Below are 22,784 nucleotides of genomic sequence, written 5' to 3' on the forward strand. Positions count from 1 at the left end.
TTTAGTAAAGGGAGACCTCATTGCAAGTGAAACATCTGTATAAATTAATCTTAGGTAGCAAACCGTGTGTATACTTTAGTCCTTAATCATCGAAATCTTACATTGGGAGATTTGAAAGTAAAGTGCAAGTTAACACAGTACCTTAGAGATGAATCTTGTAAATGTTGGTGGTCTTCTTTTATTACAGTCTACATTATGTTAAGTTTCCATAGCCTAAGACTTATATGAAAATATGAACTAATAAATGAAATCAAACAAGGAAAAAAAGGACAACCTTGTCATCAAAATAATCCCCCATATGGAAGTTGCTCTGTGCTATGAGGCAGACCTGTTATAGCTGGGAAACTTTAATTCATGGTTTAATACATGTGAACATATTTCATCAAATACATTAATGGAAATTTAATACATTCCATTTTTAAAACCTACACAAAAATGGTAAATAATAGAATAAAATAAGAAAATGACATAAAGAAATGATTCTTGGTTGGCACAGTGACTCACACCTGTAATCCCAGCACTTTGGGAGGTGGAGGTGGGAGAATCACTTGTGTCCAAGAGTTTAGGAGTTTAAGACCACCCTGGACAACATAGTGAGACCCCACCTCTACCAAAAATAGAAACTTAGCTGGGCATGGTGGTACATGCCTGTAGTTCCAGCTACTTGGGAGGCTGAGGCAGGAGGATCACTTGAGCCCTGGAGGTCAAGACTGCAGTGAACAGTGATCACGCCATGGCACTCTAGCCTGGGTGAGAGAGTTAGACTGTGTCTCAAAAAAAAAAAAAAAAAAAAGAAAGAAAAGAAATGATTCTTGCCTATTTTTATAAGATTATGAAATAGCTTTAGATTCTAGAATAAGATTCAAGCCCTAAATGTAAAACTCGTGACTTTTTTTTCTCTAGCCCCAGTACACAAATAGAGGAGAAAATGTTCCTTTCTGAGAGTAAGACTCATACCTTTAATTTATAGTTCACCTAATGATGTATGAAATTGGCCCCGGTACTGGCTCCTTTGTAAGTGGAGGTGGCGTTCAGAGGGCACTTGAAGGTGGGAATCTGTGGAGATGATCAGAGATGGACAGAGTGTTCCCAGTTCCACCACACAGAGACACATCCTGGAAAAGATGTGCCTTGGCTGAATGACTTAGCTATCTAAATAGCAGTAATTTCACCTAAAATCTGTCACTATCACTGTATGAGAAAACTTATGTCTATGGACTGAATATTGCAGTTTTTTTAAATCCTCATTTCTGCGGACTGAGTTCCCATGGACTGAGCAGACCAAGTTCCTCCCTCACTTCTGAGCTTCACTTTCTGTGGGTAGAAGGCAAAATACATCTGTTGAATCCATAACTTCCTTACTTCCTGGCTCATTTGAAATTTAGAGCCCAACGTCAAGTGTGTTGTACATAGTGAATTAATGAATACTGTGTTTTATCTTTTTTAAAGAGCAAAATCCTCTGCCTAGTGCTGGAAAATTAGTCTTCCATAACAATAACTGCATTATTCTGGGTTTGGGACAAAGACTGACTTCTTGGCATTTTTCCTTTCAGCACTGTGGATGAATATTCACCACAAAAAAAGGTAAGCAGATGCTTCTATACCTAAAATTAGGTGATCTGGTTTGGAGACCTTGCCTTGCCTCCCTTGGCGTGTTTCAAAATTAAAATGAATACTGCCTCGAGCGGAATCCGACAAGGCGGGGCGCCTGGGGTTGCAGCTTCCCTGCGCTTTCCTGCTTTGCTTTAGTTATTCCTGTGCTGGTGCAGATCCGATTGTAGCTGTGTATCCTTGACTTTTTGACATTCTGCTGATTTTGTGGTGCATTTTAGAGTCTCAGGGCTTCCTGCTGTCCCTGGAGTGATATAAATTTGAATTTTAAGATGTTTATGTCAAAAAAAAAAAAAATCCAGGTAGGAGGAATCTTGACTCTAAGAGGAAAGAAGTCTTATAAGGAAAATATTTGCACTTTTAATACAACAGAAAGAGAAGGTAGCAAGTGGGAATGTGTTCTCAGTCCAATTTGATAAGGGGGAAATATGGACTGAGATATCAGGCACAAGTTTTAGAGACACAGCTATATCAGGTGGATAATCATAATGAACAGTATGCCTGTGTCCCTTAGGAAAGTCATTGTACTATAGCAGAGGTATTGAAACCATCTCAAAGTTGCTTCTGTGAAAAATGTAATAGCAGAGGATCAGATTGTGATAACTATACCTTATAGATTCATGTTGGAATGGGGAAATGATGTTTATCTCAGGAGACTATGGATGTTTGTAATAGCCAGATGTGAAAAGTCATGTTGCAGGGAATAAATATAAGGACGTTTGGCCTGCTGCTGGCCTTAGCCCAGGCCCATCGGATTGCTCAGAATCTCCACCACCATTTGCATTAGTTGGGGCGACTCCCAGTTTATTTCTCTAAGATTGGATGGGTGGATTTCACATTTAAAAAAAAAATTGGCTGGCTCTTTTGGAACATGTTGTAAACAGCTATGGTTTTCCAAAGGGCAGGAATGCATTCATTCATTGTTCTCTTTCTCCAATCTCACAGAATAAAGCCCTTTTCCACCAATTCAGTCTTAAGGAGAACTGGCTCCAGCATAGAGGAACTGTGACTGAAACGGAGGAAAGTGAGTATGGTTTGAAGTGAAGGTTTGGGGGTAGGTAGCAGTTAGCCACCATTTTTCTCCTACATTGGCGTATCAGCCTGACTAACCTTCATTTCTAGCTGTCACCCCTCAGATAAGCATGTTAGCATCAAACAGCATGTTTTTCTTTTCTTTCTTTGAGCATTATAGTTTTCTTAGGTCACATAATACTGTCCCAAGCACCAAGGATGCTTATAATTTGGGAAGCAAGGAAAGGAGACAATGCCTAGAGCCTCCTTGCATTTTTGAGAAGAGGTAAAAATGACAGGAAACTCAACATTTTCTCCTAGAACCATCTTCTCCCTGCCTTCATCAGCCCATTGCCTATGACTAACTGGAAGGATCACCAAAGTCAATGTGCAGATTTGGGCTGAGTCAGTCCATGACTCAGTCCATGAGAGGAAACTCTTAGAGAGAATAATGGAGAGAAGGCTGTACGGTAGAAGCTCCTGCAAGGTCAGGCTGTGTGGGCAGTGCCGCCCATCTGCTGTGTCCTCAGTCACTGCTTATTTTTGTGGAAGAGGCTCATGGCTTCCCCTGAAGAGGGCTGTTCATCCAACACAAGGGGAAACACCTTTTTAGAACCCTGAAGATGCTGAAGTGCTTTTCTATGTTAATGTTTTAAAGAGGAACAAGAAATATTAACAATGGTTTTCTCCTTTTAGCTAGAGGTTGAGTCAATTTTAATGCAATTGTGACTCACAGACTCTCTATTTTGACTCATCTTTCTTCATATGCTGAAATTCTGAGTGTGATCATTTAATATTTGCCCAATTTCTGGAACTTGTAAAAGAAGCCACAAGGATGCTTATTCCTTTAGATAGTGTTTGTATATAATGCTGCTGATAGATGGTTCTGTTGACTCATATTAAGTGTCATCCGTACCAAGTGAAAGAGAAAACAAAATTATCTAACTTCCTAATTCCTTTGTTACTGACCTTCCTTGCCCATTTGTCTTGAAGTTTCATCATATAGTTTTCCAAGCTAAGCTGCAAAAAGGCAAAGTATTTCAAGGCCCCCAGCCTCTTTTTGTTTATCAGTTTATTTAACAAGATGTAAACTTACCCCATATATAGTAGTTTATAGACAGATTTTGCCTTGCTTAAAAATTCCATCTTTCTATGGAAGGAGGAAAGCCTTTTTCTCTCTCACTAGTCTGTTGGCAAAATACAAAACAACTATTTGTTACATGCTATTGTTTTAGTGACATACCCAACCAAACCAAGTATGTCAAGTGTCTCCTGGTGGTGTGTTTACTTTCAGGTTCTATACATATAAACTCATAGTTAGACTTTTGCTTCATTTGTATTTCTATGAAAACATTCCTGGGTTTATTTTTGTGGTGACATTTAAACTGCATATAAAATTTCTTCAGAAGCTTCACTCTCAATTTTTTTTGCAACACCAAAGAGTAGAATATCTAAGTATATTATTGTCCTTCTGTCTACTGGAAAGAAGGTGGTACATTTTATACATTTATAGTAGCTGATATAAGAGGCAATGTGTCAGTTACTTCCATTGCTATTAAAACAGCTTCTGCTATTAATATCATAAAGAAAACATTTTTCAGGACCCATTCACCCTGACAGTGATAATGTCCCAGTAATAATTATTAGCACCACAGACAATAAAAAAGGAAATTAAAAAGGCTAGAAATGTGACCTCCATTTGGAAACTAAATTCATCACTACCTTGATGGGAGAAATGGAGTCATTCTTAAATGATTGAGAAAGCTGAACTCAAAAACCAAAGCAGATGACAGATTTTTAGATAAACTTATGAGAATTCTAATAGCAAAATACGGCGTTCTTGATTGGGCCACTGAGATTGTCCTGAAATGGAGTGTAAAGGAAAAATTTATGAATTAGACACTTTAATATGCAGCTTTGGGAGATCTCGGCAACTGTCAAAGAAGGGATTTAAAAATACAGTCTGTGCACCACAGATTCCACTGTATGATGGTCAGATGGTTTCCACAATGAGTACACACTTGTATGACTCGGGTCTCTCATTACAGAATGAAAAGATTAAATACTACTTGTGCTTGTTGACTAGCTTTATAACATCTGAGTTTCATGTGTTTGCAAGCACACATTCATAGACATATACCTTCAGGCGCTCATGTGCATATATAAAAAATCTAACTCTATATGTGTTATACTGAAGAGAATAGCAAGGTGGGTTGATTTAGAAAAGTTGATCAAGGTGTCTTGATTTGGAAAAGTCACTGTTTTGTTTCCAAACAATTCTTTTCACTTGTGCAGTTTTCTGCCACGTGTATATAACAGAGCACTCCTATGTCAGTGTGAAGGCAAAAGTTTCCAGTACAGCCCAAGAGATCCTAAAATTCGTGGCAGAAAAGATCCAGTATGCCGAAGAGGATCTGGCTCTGGTGGCCATCACATTCTCTGGAGGTAAGTTGTTTTCTACCCTTGAATATTAATATTTCACTGATCTCCTTCAAAAGGAGGGAGTTGGCATTTTTGTAGGGTAAAAGTGCAGCTCCTCCCTTCTGGACCCGCAGCTGGATGACCACAGTAACAATAAGAAGCTGCCTACCAGAAGTGTTTCCATGACAACAGTTGGGTACTGTGGGATACTGAATTTCCTCCCCAAGAACTGAATAGAGAGGCATGCCAGTGTTTTGAAATACATTATAAAGCTTTTCATATTTTGTACTCTAGATAAGCCTTCTATTTTCCTATTTAAATTAACTTGGGAAATTGCTAAAGAGTGAAATTACTTTAGGGGGGAAAAAAGGGAAAGATGGCCTTGAACCAGTCCTATTGAGGGCTGACAGTTTAATAGTTAAAGACTCCCTATTGAAAGAAAGACAAACTGTACAATAAGCTGAAAGCTCACACGGCAATATTCCTTTAGGTGGACGTGGGGAGTGAGGCCTGGTTACAGCTTCTCCTTCTGTTGGGCCTTATTTATCCTCAGAGAATGGTTTATTGTCTGTTTTGAATAAGATCACACAGATTACAAGCTGACACTATTGATCTGTGCGGTTTGAACAGACCCCTTCGTTTTCACTGGAGCCTGTCAGATCTGTGTTGCTGGCCTCCTTTTTTGGTTTGCAATCTTTATTTAATATCTCCTTAACCCTGAGAAAAAATACAAAGAAAGTGACTTAGCATCAGTAGTTGAAAGACGTGAGCACTGTGTGGACTAATCAACCAGAGATGCGGGCGGGGGAGGGGAGCAGATAAACTGCATTCCTGTTTACCCTTTGTTATCATTCTCCAGTTGGGAAATGAGTATCAGAATATACTTGAGGGTAAAGTATCTTATTCCTATGGCTTTGTTGCTCACAGGCAGGTAAAATGGTCCTACAAGCTGGCTGATTACATATGCAAATAAAGCCCTTCTCCCTGGGCCTAATACATAAAACTCCCTCCCCCCCGCCCCCGCCCCCGCCCCCCCCCCCCCCGTTTCCCAGGGCTCTAATTGTATATCTTAGCAAAACATGATCTAGAAAAAAGAATTTGAGAAACATATGAGCTAAATGAATTTTAATCAGAAAGTAGTTCGATTTTTGATAATGTATTTCAAATAGGTATGATAAATGTGTATTTAATTTTCAAGTGACCAAAAATATAAAAGGATTTTAAACAGTATTAAGCTTTATCAATACTGCTTAATTAAGCAGTATTAAGCTTGAGCATCTGCCTCTCAAGGTAGTACCATTACAGAGAGTGATCCTGGGGTCCCCATTCAGACAGAAGGTGCCAGAGAAGGAAGAGCTGAATGAACTTTGCAGGAAAACTGATACCCGTCTCATTTGGGAGCTGACTGAGAGTCAACCCAGGGCCTCATGAGAAGCTGGCAATTAATGAACGGCTCTTTCACTGCCCAATATCTATTTGGTGGCTGTGAAATACCATTTTCACACTCTATTAAATTAGATTCAGCAGGATGGGCAATAGCGTTGTAATGTGTATAGACCCATTGCTAATCATCACTAGAAATATCAGCATATCTCTTGAATTATCCCACAGATTTGGCAATGTGCCATTAGTTTCCATCCTCTACCTTTTTTTTTTTTTTTGTCTGTAGGGAACCTTTCTTCCTGCATCTTTTTATCCCCCAAACAATAATGTTTTAACGAAGAAAACAAACTCAAGAGCTTAATGCATTCCTTGTTCTAATTACATCATTTTTAATAAATTATATTTTAGTGCTACTTCAAAAAGAAATGGTGAGTTTTTTCTTTATTTTTGTCAAAAAAAAAGTTTTAAGATGTCAGAGATGTTGGAGGTTTTATGGATTTTTTAAAAGGAACAATAGTATCATTCTCATAGCTTTGGTAGGTTTTTAGCTGTTTTTTACCCAGGGTAGTTATGTGTATGTAGTAACAATAAACTACCCAGTTATTCAGAGGTTAAAATTCTATCCGTTTTAAACTTTCATAGTATAGTGAGAAACCTGAAAATAAGGGGAGAAATATTTCTCAGCAAATAGAAAAATGCTATCAGAAAGTTATGACATTTTATTCTATAAAGTGTGAATGGCTCTCATAACTTCAGATTAAGGTATACATAGGCACAGAAAGGGCTGCAGGAAATTATAGCTGAACAAAGAAGGAGCAGATGGAACCCAGGAGATGAAACTTCAGAACCCGGCCGTGTGACACCATCCACTATACGTGTCACCAGCCCAACATTATAGTACTGTGGATCTTTATAATGCTGGGCCATAAAGAATATATTAGATTATTATTTGTGTACTGTGTATTAAACAGAAATGTTCAAAACAACACTTTGCATTTGGGTCAATTATCTAGAAAAGGCATATGGAATATTGCATTTCCCAATCATGCTGGATAACCGAACAGCTACCTTAGGAGAAGTTGATTGTGTCACAGTGAAATAAACTTTAATATGGCTTTAGTCTACTCCCATATGCATTTTGTAGTTAGGAGGAGGGCATTTTCTAGGAAGAAAGCTATTATGTTTTAAGAGGGCTCCAACTGTGGTAGAAAATGGTCAAAGGATAGGAATAATTTTCATCAAGAGAAATAAGATAGAAGAGGAATATATGAAAAATATTCAACCTACTAGTTAAGAAACACAAAGTAAACAGAGAATCTACTTTTTGTATTAGCAAAATAGTAAACTTACCAAAAGTATTGACCAGGCTGGGCGCGGTGGCTCATGCCTGTAATCCCAGCACTCTGGGAGGCCAAGGCAGGTGGATCACTTGAGGTCAGGAGTTCACGGTCAGCCTAGACAACATGGTGAAACTCCATCTCTACTGAAAATACAAAATTAGCCAGACGTGGTAGCAGGCACCTGTAATCTCAGCTACTCAGGAGGCTGAGGTGGGAGAATCGCTTGAACCCAGAAAGCAGAGGTTGCAGTGAGCTGAGATCGCGTGAGTGCTCTCTAGCCTGGGTGACAGAGCGCAACTCCATCTCAAAAAAAAGAGTAATGATCAGTGTTGGTCAGTGTGCAAGTTTTATACCTATTTTTTAGGAAAATATATTGTCTTTTTAAAAAAATAAAAATCAGAAACGATTTGGTAGCTTGTGTCAAAAACTTAAAAAATTTTCATTCCCTTTGACCTAGTAATTCTAATACTGGGAGTCCGTCTTAAGAAAATCATTTATAAGCAGACAAAGACTTAAACATAAAGATGCTGACTTCAGCAATATATGTTATGGCTGATATAATAATAGATCCCATCTACCAAACCCCAGTTATGTGCCAGGCCCCGTGCCAGTACTTAACATACATCATGCCATCTAATTTATATTACCAAAAAAATTAACCATTAAATGTTCAACAATAGAGGAAAGATTAAATGATGGTATAATGAACTATTATATAACCAATTAAATATGACATATGTAAATAATTTTGTTAAGTGGATAAAGTGCTTATAAGAATATCAGAATATAAAATTATGGAATAATTGCAAATGTATATGTGTATCCACAATAATTACAAATGCATATGCATAAATCATTGCAAATCAATGCAATTTGTGTGTGTATATATACACATAGTTATATAAAAATCAGAACAAAAATAGACCTAAATGTAACCAGTGTTAACATGGTATTGTTATCTTAGATGAGTAAATTTTACTTTTTCTCTTAAACTGTTCTATGTTCCAAACAATGACTAAATGTTATAGGAAAGAACTTCAAGAGGACTCCACTTTCTGGCCACTGAGCAGTGAGAGCTGTTCGTGATGCCACTGTGTTGTCATTGTGTAGAGTGTGCAGAACTGAATTAATCCACTTTAAGTTCTATTTACTTTTAAGTATTTTCTTTGGCAGTTTCACTTAAGTGTACTGTGTAGGCCTACTGCTGCTATTCTTATATTTCTGATTATTCCTTTTTTTTTTTTTTTTTTCAAATAAAGGAAAGCATGAACTTCAGCCGAATGACTTAGTCATCTCCAAATCCCTCGAGGCATCTGGTCGGATATATGTCTATCGGAAAGACCTGGCGGACACTTTGGTAAGGACCTTCAGCCTTGTATTTGAAACAAACAGGCCAGGTGAGGTGGCTCATACCTGTAATCCGAGCACTTTGGGAGGCCAAGGCAGGAAGATGGCTTGAGCTCAGAAGTTTGAGACCAGCTTAGAAGTTTGCGACCTTGTCTCTACAAAAAAATTTAAAAATTAGCTGGGCATAGTAGTACACACCTGCTGTCCCTAGGTGTGTGCTGAGGTGGGAGGATCTCTTGAGCCCAGGAGGTCGAGGCTGCAGTGACTTGTGATCTCATCATTGCACTCCAGCCTGGGTGACAGGGTAGGACTTTGTCTAAAAAAAAAGAAAAAAAAGGAATGGTCCTGCTATTCGGAACACACACACCACATAAATGTCAGACTCAAAGCATAATTTTTATGTGTTTATAATGAATGTTAAAAAATTAAATTATTTCTTCCCTTATCCAATGATGTAATTCCCAAGTAACAGTACTTTTACAAATCAAAAAGGGGTCAAGCAATTCAATTCAATCCACTCCCACTTGAGGAATGCTAAACCCTGCCTAAGTGAAACCCTTTCTGAGCTCCTGAAATAAGGAATTTGAGACAAGTGACTCCTTCTCCCATCGAATTTTAATTTCATTTCTTCTTTTTTGGTGAGTATATGGAGATGAGGCTGAGAAATGCATCCTAGGTGGATTTAAGGAGAAAGAGACCTTTGTTTCAGTATGTTTGGTACACCTGGTTCCATTCCCTTGAAGAAAAGCATGGATGATCTGCCTTCTGTGTGTAGAACAAGGTCATGGTGAAGGGGCATCAGCTGCCACTGAAGAGAAAGAGTCTGGAGAAATGTAGAACGCGCACTTTAAGTTACTTTCAGTCCAAAATTTAAGAACACTTATGCCTAAGTGGATGATTTCATTGCTGCTGTGGTTCCTAAAGACTTCAGTCCTGGGGTTGGTTTCTGAATAGCAGGACTAGGCTTCAGATCTGTCATCTAGAAAAAGTGGGCTCTAGCAGATTGCGATTGTGTCTGAAACTTAGAGTCCCCATCTCTTCATGGAGCCATCGCTGGGGTGAGTCTTTCTCACTGGCTCCTGTTGTATGTGTAATTGAGAAACCTGCATACCATGTAGGCTAACCCAAACTACTGATAATAGTTTTACGTCCAGATATATGTCTACTGGAAAGACATTTTATGTAACATTGTCTGCAGGATATTAAGCTACCATAATAATGTTAATCACTTATTACTAGATCTGTGTGTACTGAGTAATTTACATACGGTATCTCATTTAACACTTCTAGTAACCCCAGGAGAGAGGCTGAGTAACCACTCTAGCCTCATACAGCCAAGTAAGGGAGAGTGCTTCGATTTTTAAATGCAATTATATGTTTGACTCTGAAGCCCCTGCGCGTTCCTTTCGTTTGTACATGCCTTACTTGGACCTTTCCTGTGCTGTCCTTCAGCAGGCCACAAGTCCTGTGTAATTCTATCAGTGAAACATAACCAACTGGGTGCTGTGCAGCATTTTTGAGTAAAAATGAGATTGATTTTACCGCTCCCCATGAAGGAGGATGATCTGACATGTAGCTACTGCGGGGCTTGTTGTGTAGAGGAAACTTCCACTCTGAATATCTTCCACTCATCCTCTGCCACCCATACGTGGCCTTCTCAGGCAGCTCCCTCCTGTGCATCCCCATGGCTCAATCTACCACTGTCCAGGGCCACATTCAGAAAAGAAGGCAGGCCTGGGCAATGCCTTGATGGAATAAATAGGTGCTGTGAAATATGTTCCAAGAGAAGCCAGACTCCATCCTACCTCAAAAGCTTCCCCCGCCAACTCCCCACACCACCTAAAAGTGTCCTATTGGAATCATAGGTTTAGATATTTCATTACCAAAAGATGTCAGTTAAAATCTAACAGTGTAAGGGAAGAATAACAGATGAAAACACCAGTACCTACTATCACTTTCACGTACATTAATCTTCTTAGAAAACAGGAATTAGAGCACTGAAGGAATGAGATAGAAAAATTTAATGTTCCTTGGCAAGGGCAATGGACAACCTTGAATAAATAGAGTTATTCAACCTTGAATAACTAGAGTTAATAACTCAAGTTGGGTAAGGGACCCAATTAGGGAGAAAATGGGCACAAAAAAACAAAGAGAAATTTCCTGACACCTCTAAATTATTAAGCAGGTATGTGTGTTACTTCCTCACTCTGGGTCTTTCTTTGAAAGTCAGCAGTAGAGTCTGTCTGGTCTTACCCTATCCAGACCAATCCCTGAGAAACCTCAGCTTTTCCTCCACCTCAACACTTCAAAATTTGTTAGCTGGTTCATTTGGTCATTGCTTTCTGAGCACCACACTGTGTCCTGCGCTGGGGATACAGAGACAAAGTGAACCTTGACCTGCTGCTGAGAGGACTGAGTCTGTGGGAAAGCTCTGTGAAGATCTTCAGTCATTAGGTTTTTTTTTGTTTTTTTTTTTGTTTTTTGAGATGGAGTCTCGCTCTGTCGCCCAGGCTGGAGTGCAGTGACACGATCTGGGCTCACTGCAAGCTCCGCCTCCCGGGTTCACGCCATTCTCCTGCCTCAGCCTCCCGAGTAGCTGGGACTACAGGCGCCCGCCACCTCGCCTGGCTAGTTTTTTGTATTTTTTTTAGTAGAGACAGGGTTTCACCGTGTTAGCCAGGATGGTCTCGATCTCCTGACCTCATGATCCACCCGTCTCGGCCTCCCAAAGTGCTGGGATTACAGGCTTGAGCCACTGTGCCCGGCCTAGGTTTTAAAAAAAAAAAAAAATAGGAAAACTTTTCATCAATGTAAAACTTCTAAAATGCAAATAATTTATTTTTCAGTTTAGAAATATGGATTAATATTTGGCAGCTGGAATATTCCCTTTATCCTACCATGCCATTTATTGTTGGAAGGTTCCTTCTGTTTGTTTTAAAGTTATTATTCAAATCTAACCCTTCAAATGGGAGAATTTATATTTTCATTAGAAAACATCAACTATTTTGGAAACATGCCAAATAATCTTTTTAATAACTTTAGTGGTGAAATAGATTGAAAGTTGTGATGGCATCTAATACTTTTATGCCATATCTTAAGGAAATACTGTTACCAGCCTCATAGAGGTTAGGCCCTATTTACATAGGGAAAGTGGTTGATGCTTAAAATAATAATCCACCATGGGATATAAATGAAATAATTTTTATTTCATGTTAAATTTGTTTTTTTACTTTCCATGGGCATTTTAATAAAATGTGTAAATGTGTGTCTGGGATGAGACTTGCTAAACATATTTCCTGTAAACGCCATGTCTGTCTTTATTGAAGTGCACCATGACATTTCTTTTGTTTGTTTTTATACTAACCCTGCTGGCACATTAATTCTTACCAGAAGCCAAAGTGATTTCGGGGCTTTCGCTTTCATTATGCTGTCTGCCAGGGCAGTGTTTTATAATCAGATTTGTGCGTGCATGTGTGCACGTGGGGGCGGGGGAGAGAGATGGGGGAGGAGTGGGCGAACTCACTGAAGTATCATTGATCACGTTCTACTATTTGCAAGACCGTTTCCTAAATTGGCTGTAACTCACTGAAGGCGAACAGACCAGGGAAAATATTAAGTGCACTCAGAAAAGATTACTTTGCTAATCTGGGTTTCTAGTGCCTTTCTACAGCCAGCCAATGCAGTGCAAAACATTTGGGAATTACTAAGGATCTTTTTGCTTCTGTTGGTTTAGAACCCGTTTGCAGAAAATGAGGAATCACAGCAAAGGTCGATGAGGATTTTGGGAATGAACACTTGGGATCTTGCTCTGGAATTAATGAATTTTGATTGGAGTCTATTCAATTCAATTCACGAGGTACGTGAGGAGTGAAAAGACAAAATACAAATGCTGTTTTGACTGTGAATTCTTTGTGCAGAATATCAGTGCATGCGGTGATGAAATTATACTAGAATAACATGGTCCAAAAGATACTTGGGGACTTTAAATATATTGAAAGACTGACTCAAGTCTAAAAAAATCAGAATATGCAAGCATGCTTTTATTTGTTCCGAGTGTGAGCATATGCTTGTGTAATGTATAAATATGCTATATTTCACATGTATAAATATATATATATGTATTTGGAGATGAGGCTCTAATGGGGTTGATTAACCATTTCACCTTTGATATTGATAGCTTTATTTTTTCCATGAAGTTTATGATAGTTGTACAAGAATCATATTCATATTTATTTATGTACACACATGTGCATCTTTTAACTTAAGAACATTCTACAAGTTTAGACTGCATTGTAAGATTTAAAGTACTTTATTGAAAATTTTAGATATATTTCAAGTTTTTATGTCCATCAATTTTTCACTTAAGGACAGATTATGACATTTTTAAAACGATAGATTGGGAGCAAAATGCTAGCGACAATTCTTGAGTACATTTGGCCAGAGGAAACGCTCACGGGAATCAAGAGATGAAAAATGGTAGAGGCCTCTGCAACCATATGTTGCATTTGTTTTGCCATGTAGTAAAATTTTTCATTCTGAAGTGGCCTTTCCTTCTGAAGAAGGAACCTCACGCCCAATTTAGAGACCCAAATGTCCTCGTATTTTCTCATTAAACAGATTTCAATATTGTGATCAGAATGTGAGCAAGTAGTGAATTCCTTCAGGCTAAATGACTTGTGTCTTTGGAAATGTTAGTAGACTAGGATATATCCCTGCTTATGCAGTGGAAGAATGTAGATTACCTCTGTAAAACACACACACACGCACACATACACATTTAAAAACAAATCTATTGCTTTGCACATGATCCATCTATATAAATAGTTACTGGTCTTGTTTGCTTTCATAAATTATTAGACCTTGCCCTAATCTCATTCTCTTTCCATTTATGGTTTGACAATGTTTTACATCAGTGGTTTTTAAAGAGCAGATACTCAGACCAGCATCATCAGCGGGACTTGGGTACTTGTTAGAAATGCAGATTTCCGGCCCCTCCACACCCCTGCAGGATCAGAGGTTCTAGGGGTGGGATCCAGCAGTCTGTGCTTCAGCAGTCCTCCAGGTGATCCTGATTCACACCAAAATTTGAGGACCACTGTCTTAGAGAACAGACCTGTGAGGGTCTGATGTGCACCTTAACAAATACTGGTAGTACTAGTGTTCATTTTCACTTGAATTTTTCAACAGGACAAGATTTGGAAATTTGGGGATTCCATTTATCCTATGATTTAAACTTCAGAATATCTTAGATTTGTATATAAAGATGTCTTCCTTACATTCTGAAAAATCACTTATATAAAACACAAAAATCACAAAAAGCATTATTGAATGAGGCACCTCTAAAACTGAGTCGTTTTGAATTTAATATATTACTGTTCGCCATATTCTCCGTTAGCATATTAATAATATGGGAGGGACTACCTGAAGTAGCTCTTAAAATTTGACCGAATTTTGTATCAACTATACTTTGCTATAAATAAACCCTGGCATGAATACATTTTCTTTCAGCAAGAGCTGATCTACTTCACATTCAGCAGACAGGGAAGTGGGGAACACACTGCAAACCTCAGCCTTCTGCTCCAGAGATGCAATGAGGTCCAGCTCTGGGTGGCCACGGAGATTCTCCTCTGCAGCCAGCTGGGCAAGCGAGTGCAGCTGGTGAAAAAATTCATCAAAATTGCGGCTCAGTAAGTTTCTAGTGTGAGAAGTGCCATTCCTCTAGTCTCCTTGAGAGAGCACATTGTTTTTCTTTTTGTCTTATGGTGATAAGGGTTGGGATATAAACATGTAATATGGAGTTAAATGACCAAATGGCTGAAAAGGTCCATTTTTGAATATTTATGTCTTTGCATTTCAAGTATTTATTCCTTAAAGTAAATGTCAAAATATCAGACAGAAGCACTATGCCCTCTGCCTCAGCACCAGTAAGCAGGCAGTACACACATCCTTCGTCTTGCAGCTGAACTACAGGGTGCCTGGGTGAGCTACAGGAGGCTAGAAAAAAGGAGATGATGATGTGCAGAAGTGGGAATCATTGCACGTCAGGTGCATTGTAGGACCCGTTCATTGCTCCTTGAGGCCCACAGTATGAACTTTTGAGAACTCGTTCATTCAAAGGCCCTGCACTGGCTGGCCCCACCCCCTGAGCCTCACCCCCGGGTGCACCCCATGCTCTAGCCACTCTAAATGTCTGTCTCTCCCATGAGCACCATCTTCCAAGTGTGAATACTTGTCGGCTTTGCCAAGAATGGCCACTGGCATTCAGCAAATTGCTGCCATTCTTCAAGACCTCAGTCAAGTATTACTTCCTTCCTGAAGTTACCCCTGATTTTCAAATGCAGGGGTACTACTTCCACTACTGCCTCTACTTCCCCTCGCACACATATACTTTTTACCTTATGGAAACTTATTATATTTATTCAATTTATCTGTTTATATAGGATTTCTTCACTAGGCTATATTCGCTTTCAAAGAACAGGGGATATTTCTTGTCAGTCATTATACCTGGGTGCATGGTACAGAAGTTGGTAAATAGCAATGACTCAGTAAATGTTGAATGAAATTTTAGTAACTTGCTAGGAGCATCTCTTAAAATATCAGATTCATATCAAGAGTCTGTTCTTTGGACAGCTCCCCAGCAGAAGCAGGGTGCATGAATCAAAATCTTCGCCAGCTCCTTTTTCTTCCTGGGCTTCCAGTTTTATTTCTCCTTTGTCTTCCAAAGTAGTTTTTATATCAAACAGTTTTCAAGTACATGTCAATGCAGCATATTCAGAAAGTATATATCGATCACTTATATGTACAGATGTGTACAAGGTAGTGTGGGGAAATCAGACTGAGTCTACACACGGTTCCTGCCTTTGTGAGGCTTTCAGTGTGTCGGTGGGTAATTCTATACCTCAGCTGGCTCCTGTGCAAAATAGAATGGAGGAATGCCCTAGAAGAAGATCTAAGTCTGTTGAGGGCTTTAGAGGAGTGAGAGCTCATACCCCAAGGGTTTGGGAAGCAGGATGAGGAAAACATTGGTGAAGGAAGTTGTCTTTGCATCTATTTGAATTCTGGGTGGGAAGTGACAGGTAGGAATTCAAAAGAGCACACTGTCTGTGGGAGGTCGACTCAGTGGAGACAATGAAGCAGAGCCTGTGGTCAGAGACTGATTAAGAGTGGAGGGGGATTTGTAAGGAAATTGTGGGAGAATGATCTGCAAAGACAGATGGGACCAAATTGTAAAAGATCTTGAATTTCAGATTGAAGGGTTTGAACTGAATTGAGAAGGGAGAAGGGATTTTTTTTTTAAGTTTTTGGGCAGGAGCCTGTTATGATCAGAGTTATCCTTCAGGAAGGTTGGTCTGAAACTAGCACACTGAACTATAGCAAAGAGACCCCAAGAGTAGGATAATTTTTCTTAGGCAAGAGACCATGGAGGTTCCTCACCTGGTATTTTGTGTGGCTGGGCATGGAAGGATAGAAAACAAGATATGCCTAAATCTTATTGATTGCTTTTATGGTGAATGCTGTTTTTAAAAAATTTGGCCATTGTGTTCCAAAATGGCTTGTAAAATTCCTAAAGGTGAGGCTTTTTTGGGTAAAACGCTTTCTTATGAATGCTAATTACGTGAATAAGTGGGAAATTAATGTTCCAAGGAGTAAGATGACACCACCCAGCTCAGTTCCCACTATAAGATTATATCTGTCCTCAGGGTATATTCACATCTTCTCCATATGGCCCGTGCTCTTGAATGCTTTATGATACTGGTCTGTAGCCCTAGCCCATGGAACAGAATGCCAACAGAAAATAAAGTTAAATTCCCTATAATCACGCTAGTAGGAATAACCAAGGGAAAACAGTCATTTCCACAATCATGAAGTGTTTTTCCTGCCTGAGGCATCCTATTTGCATATTCATGTTTCCCCTCCTTCTCACCATCCCCATCCCCCACCTCTGTGGATTGAGTGGATTTTATTTCCTCACACAAAGACAAAAGGAGTGTTTGCTGAACTGGAATGTTTAGTGTCAGACAGTCTGTTCTTATCATGGAATGAATGACCCTCACTCACAGAGGATTCCAGCCTGGAATGGTGTCTCATATTTGCACTGTATCAATTTGTCTTCTCCAGAAATGGTGTCTGTATTAATTCCTTTTTTTCTTAACAGATTTAGATGTTAGTTGTATGTGTGTTTTTGTGGGTTTTTTTTTTTCCTTAAAATATGACAAAGAAAGAAAGCTATATGGGCCAGGAAAATTGTTCATGGGGAGCTAAAAGATAAAAAAAAGATGGGAATTCTAAGATTTCACATAGATAGATTAAGCTGAATAAAAAGTAGAATAATAGACATCTTTATAATGAATAATGATAAAACCATTTCCCAACAAGTTCTTGTTTTCTACTTCAGCAAATACTGTTTAAAAGGCTTGCTGTGTACTAGGGCACCTGGGTGATGGGCAGAATATAAAAAAGATTAGACATGTACTCTAGCCTTAAGGGACCTGCTGTCTAGCAGGGATTGCATAAGCAGTGGGGCCTCCATCATATCCTCAGGTGAAGGGACCCAAGGGTAAGAGAGACTTCCCACTGAGGAGCTTCCCGCAGGGGATGGAGCAGTTCTTACTGACCACAAGAGCCTCTGCAGAGGAGCCTGGTATTTCAGAACATCAACTCAGGAGATGGCACTAACTCAAGTCTGTTCTAGCTGGTGGGAACGTTCAGGGTTGTGAAGAGTCAGAAAAAGTAAAGTGAGGGAAGTGAAGAGCAGGAGGAAGGGGAGTCACCATGTGAAAGCAATGATTCTCAAATGCAGGTAGGTTTCCCAATCACAGACTGGGAGGTATCTTGTTTTAGTTTATTCATGGAATATACCAAGCGGGGTCTATCCAGGAGAAAGTTGGCAAAAAAGCACATAAGGGGTCGCTTGGATGAAGGTACAGGGCCTCACGCTTACTAAGGAACTGCTGGCAGAGCCAAAAGCTGAACAGGAGGACCATGAGAGGGACAGACCGTGCCCAATGGAGGCTCAGCAGCAAGGTGCCCGCAAGATGTGTGCCCACCCCAGATAACCTTCGGCATGAGGTGTGGAGGCAGCACGGCCTTTCCAGGTTCCACTGTGCCTGGGGATGGAACTTCTAGAATGACCCCAGGCCTGAGCCTTCCTTGCTTGGAGCCATGTGCAGCTGGACTCAGGCAGTACCTAACCTGTGAGGCCAGCTCTGGGCAGGCCAGTTTAGGCAGGGCCTGCCAGAGCACAGCTGCTGTGGGTCTCCCTACTTACTCCACATCTCAGCTCATTCTCCTGATTCTGAACTAGGTGATCTCATACACTGTGTGTACAACTGGGGATCGGTATAGCTTTGGGGGACAGCGGTTCGTAATATGTATCGAGAACCTTTAATGTCTTCACAGCTTTTGACCAATCGTGGAATGACTGGAAGTCTAACATAATGGGGAAAAAAATCATAAATACAGTAAAAAGTTGTATATACAAGAAATTTATTCCAGCATTCTTTGTAACAGGGAAAATTGAAAATCATTGTCCACAATAGAGGAATAAGTTCTATAATATGCTCTTTTGATAAAATATCACATAGCTGTTAATGATGATAGTAAATAATCCATAGTATATAACATAACATGGTATTTAACTGAAGAAGCAGGCAGGATCTACACTATTCCCAGATTCCATGTGAGACATTGGTGGAGAGGTCAGAAGGGATGGTAACTGAGGGAAGCTAAATAAACATCACGAGGCCCCTGATACACACTCTGCTTACTGCTGAGTACTTCATATTTTTTCATAGTAAACGATCAAGGGAGGGTAATTGGGGTAATTTTTTAAATATTTTAAAGCCCTGTCTCAGAGAGGCTGTTTTCTAATGCTCTCCAGATGAAGGAGTGCCTGGAATTCCCAGATCGTTCTGGCTGCCCTGAAATCCCGAGCTCCCCCTGCCTTTCCAAGCCCTCTTAGCTGGCTTTGGAAATTAGTGGAATGTTGACCAGTTAAGTCTCTAGGCATGATTGATGTTATGCAGAGTGGATAGCCTCATGAAGCGAATGGAGCTCAACGTGATCTTATTTTACATTTCATTTCCTTGTTTAACTGAGAAATGTGGAACAGTATTCCCATTAATATATGCCATATTTAAAATATATACATATTATAGTAGCTATTTTGTTGGTAGCAAAGATGTGTCTAAATCTAATGGGAAGGGGAGCTTAGACCTGTGAGGTGAGAAGGGCTTGTCTGTCAAAAAATGAAAAAAGGTGTTTTGATGAAGGAGTCAGGACTAGTAAGCTGTTAAAAGGAGAGTGGGGCATATATAAAGAAACATGAATTTAAAAGAGTGCTCAGTTGAAATTGTAAATGCACACAACATAGGTTAAAAAGGAGGAATATTGTGAAATATCAGGAGGGTGTCAAGAGCACAGATCTTTTCCTTTAGGTAAGGGTGAGCTGCGGTGTTTGGAATCATTTCTTTGGCATTAGAGACAGCTGAAGGGCAGTAAGGGGCACGTAGGCCGTAGGGCAGAATTCCTGAGCTCTGTGGCCTAGGAGAGTCTTTTCAGCTTTATCTTTTGTGATTATCTGGGCAAAGAATGTTTCCTCAAAGTATCCTCTACTCTCTTTTATTTTATAGCTGCAAAGCCCAGAGAAACCTGAATTCTTTCTTTGCCATCGTGATGGGTCTCAACACTGCTTCTGTCAGTCGACTGTCACAGACCTGGGAGGTGAGCCTTGGAGTCCCATGGTGGGGGGCGCATAAAATGGAAATAAAGTGATTTATATGGATTAAATGAGATAAGTACCACTAAACTAAAAATGTTTAAAAGTCATGTGTCAAGGTGGTAGGGATCTTTTTGATCAGATGGTCTTTAAATGGTTGTATAATGTGTCTGAACTAGATAAAAATGGTAACATGCTCCCCAGCTAGAATTAGTCTTCTCCTCTGTCCTGCCTGATCGTGCGGGTCCCACTCCAGGCTGGTCCCCGCAGACTCCCTGCGTGATGATGTGTGCTCAGAAGTGCGTTTGCTGTGATGCTAACGAGTTTAAGCTTCAAGGTCTCTCACTTTGCAGGGCCCCTGGCAATGTGTTCACATGGATGATGCATATTTTTGTAAAATTTGCGAAAGCAAAGTAATTTTATATTCTTTTTCTTAAAGAGGATCCACAAAACGTTCTAAAGTGTCAGACCTCCCACATCCTGGCTCTGCACGCTGAAGGCTGTTTGGGTTCTGAGATGCAGAGGCCCACTCAAGTTCGCACGAGGTCTCGCGTGTGGACTGCGACATTCATGTGGGAAGACCTGAAACTGGGGAGCCCCTAAACTTAGCCAGACACAGGTGTAGGGCTCTGCCTCACTCATGGTCCCCTCACCTTCCTTCCTTGGGCTTTTGTTTCCTTCGCTCTCCTTTCCTTCCTGACTGGCTACCTCCCTATGTACCATTTCATCATTGCTCTTTAAGCACGATGCCTCTGCCTCTAGCCTGCGCGTGGCTCACTGTGGTCTCCTCAGCCTCCCTCCCAGTCCTCTCAGATTTAGTTCCTATCACTGACTGTGCCATTCTCTTCATGGTTCCCTACTCAGACTCCTATAAGAGAAAAGCTGATAGGCCAGCTATCTTTTTCTCAGAATAGGTCTTTGGGCAACCTGTGGATTTGCTTTCTTTCAGTCAGGGATCGTACCCTGAAGGAATGCACTGTGCTGACCCAAGGGTCAGAGTCAGTGCTCCTTAAAGGGGCCCAAAAGAAAAGGAATGAAAGCCCTGCCTGCTCTGCTTCAGCAAACAAGACCTTCACACACAAAGCAAGATGAAAGAGATAGGTGACAGATGCCATGGTTCATTAGAGGAGGAGGAAAACAAATGGCTGGCAAGGGTCAGTGGGGAGCAAGTTTGAATTAAACCTTGAATGAAACTGATTTGAAAACATTGAGAGGAGAAATAACTCAATTAGATTCAACCAGCTTATGTTTAATCTGCACACTGACTGCCTGCTACGTGCAGGGCAGTGCATCAGTGCCATGGCAGACAGGGGATGGCTACATGAGAACTGAGCGTGCCTGCGGTGACAGAAGTCTTGGACCAGGGCAGAGCAAGAGGAGGGACTCATTCTGCCGCTGGGTAGCTGAGAAAATTTGAATGAGAAGCCTCAAGCTGCAGCACCTTCCAGGTCCAGCTGGGAGTTACTGGAGTATGGGGATGGGTATCTCAGGCAGAGGTGACCGCAAGATCTCCAGGTCTGATGACTGGGTGAATGGAAAGTGATCACACTTCCAAATAGATAATACAGGAAAAGAAGTAGGTTTAAAGAAATAGATCAGAGGTCAGTAAACTGCTTTGGTAAAGGGCCAGCGAGGAGAAATGTTTAGGCTGTGCAGGCCACATGGTCTCAGTTGCAGCTGCTCAACTCGGCCACTGGAGTGAAACAGCAGCTGTAGCATGTGCACAAATGAAGGGGCGTGGCAGCAATCCAATAAAACTTGATGTCCTAAAAGTAGCTCATGGCTAGATTTGTTCCATGGCTGACCTCTGGAAGTAGATCACTTAGTTCGACTTCGGACATGTTGAATTTGAGGTGCCACTGGGACATTTGTGAGGGATGTCCCACAGACTCAGGTAGGCAGCTCAGAAGAAAGACTGGAATCAGTTGCAAATATCTCTATTTTGTATCTTCTCATTTAATTTGTCCTCTGTTCGTTGCGGGGGTATGTGTGTAGTTTCCAAACAGATTAAACTACTGGTTTGCTGTGATAAACTGAGTCCAGATCCAAAATTATCACATTGAAAAAAAAATCTCTCTCTAAATAATGTAAAAGTCTAATTATTATAGGAGTTGTCCCATTGTTTTCATTCATTTTAGAAACCGAAAATCCCTGGCCGGGCACGGTGGCTCAAGCCTGTAATCCCAGCACTTTGGGAGGCCGAGACGGGCGGATCACGAGGTCAGGAGATCGAGACCATCCCGGCTAACATGGTGAAACCCCGTCTCTACTAAAAAATACAAAAAACTAGCCAGGCGAGGTGGCGGGCGCCTGTAGTCCCAGCTACTCAGGAGGCTGAGGCAGGAGAATGGCGTGAACCCGGGAGGCGGAGCTTGCAGTGAGCTGAGATCCGGCCACTGCACTCCAGCCTGGGCAACAGAGCGAGACTCCGCCTCAAAAAACAAACAAACAAAAAAAGAAACTGAAAATCCCAGAAATATCTTCATAAGCTTTGTTGTTAGTGTTAATAGCTGGCATTTGTTAAGCACCAGCCAAGGACCGTGTACTTTTCATGAGTGGTCTCCACATCTTCAGCTGAAGAAACAGATCCCAGAGCTTGCTGACTCACACCAAACCACATAGCTAGAAAGGGCAGAGTCAGAGTTCAAACTCAGGCTGCCTTTAAATGTGTGCTGTTTACCACAAATATTACTAAGTCAATATTGAAAGGCACCCAATTTTTTACTTAGCCATGTTAAAGGCAGGCTGGAACATTCCAGGCCCTTCTTCCTTAGGCCTGAATTTTTATTTGGGAGGATGGCCTATGCTTCTATCCCCTGTCACTTTGCATGGTACGTGTTATGGTTGAGCTCCTCAGTTCAGTGATTCCACTCATTAAAGTGCAGGCTTCGTCACTTAAGGTCTTCCTGGCCCTTCACTATTTAGCCCAATACTGTGAAATAAAATTACATCAT

General features: G+C 40.5%; 1 protein-coding gene across 3 annotated transcripts in view; it reads left to right on the forward strand.

Moving 5' to 3' along the window:
* The window catches only part of RAPGEF5 (Rap guanine nucleotide exchange factor 5), a 242,475-nt gene that overhangs the window by 200,653 nt on the left and 19,038 nt on the right, over positions 1–22,784 (forward strand). For 2 of the 3 annotated variants that reach the window (XM_015447640.3, XM_065542208.1), the window contains 7 exons: positions 1,554–1,584; positions 2,557–2,635; positions 4,918–5,067; positions 9,026–9,123; positions 12,847–12,969; positions 14,622–14,800; positions 19,745–19,835. In XM_015447640.3, the coding sequence (XP_015303126.2) occupies positions 1,554–1,584; positions 2,557–2,635; positions 4,918–5,067; positions 9,026–9,123; positions 12,847–12,969; positions 14,622–14,800; positions 19,745–19,835 (751 nt within the window). Of the gene's footprint in view, positions 1–1,553; positions 1,585–2,554; positions 2,636–4,917; positions 5,068–9,025; positions 9,124–12,846; positions 12,970–14,621; positions 14,801–19,744; positions 19,836–22,784 lie in introns of those variants that run through there. The other variant, XR_012432604.1, reaches the window with a different exon arrangement.

The sequence above is a fragment of the Macaca fascicularis genome, chromosome 3 (genome assembly GCF_037993035.2).
Source record: "Macaca fascicularis isolate 582-1 chromosome 3, T2T-MFA8v1.1".
In the NCBI taxonomy this organism is placed as follows: Eukaryota; Metazoa; Chordata; class Mammalia; order Primates; family Cercopithecidae; genus Macaca; species Macaca fascicularis.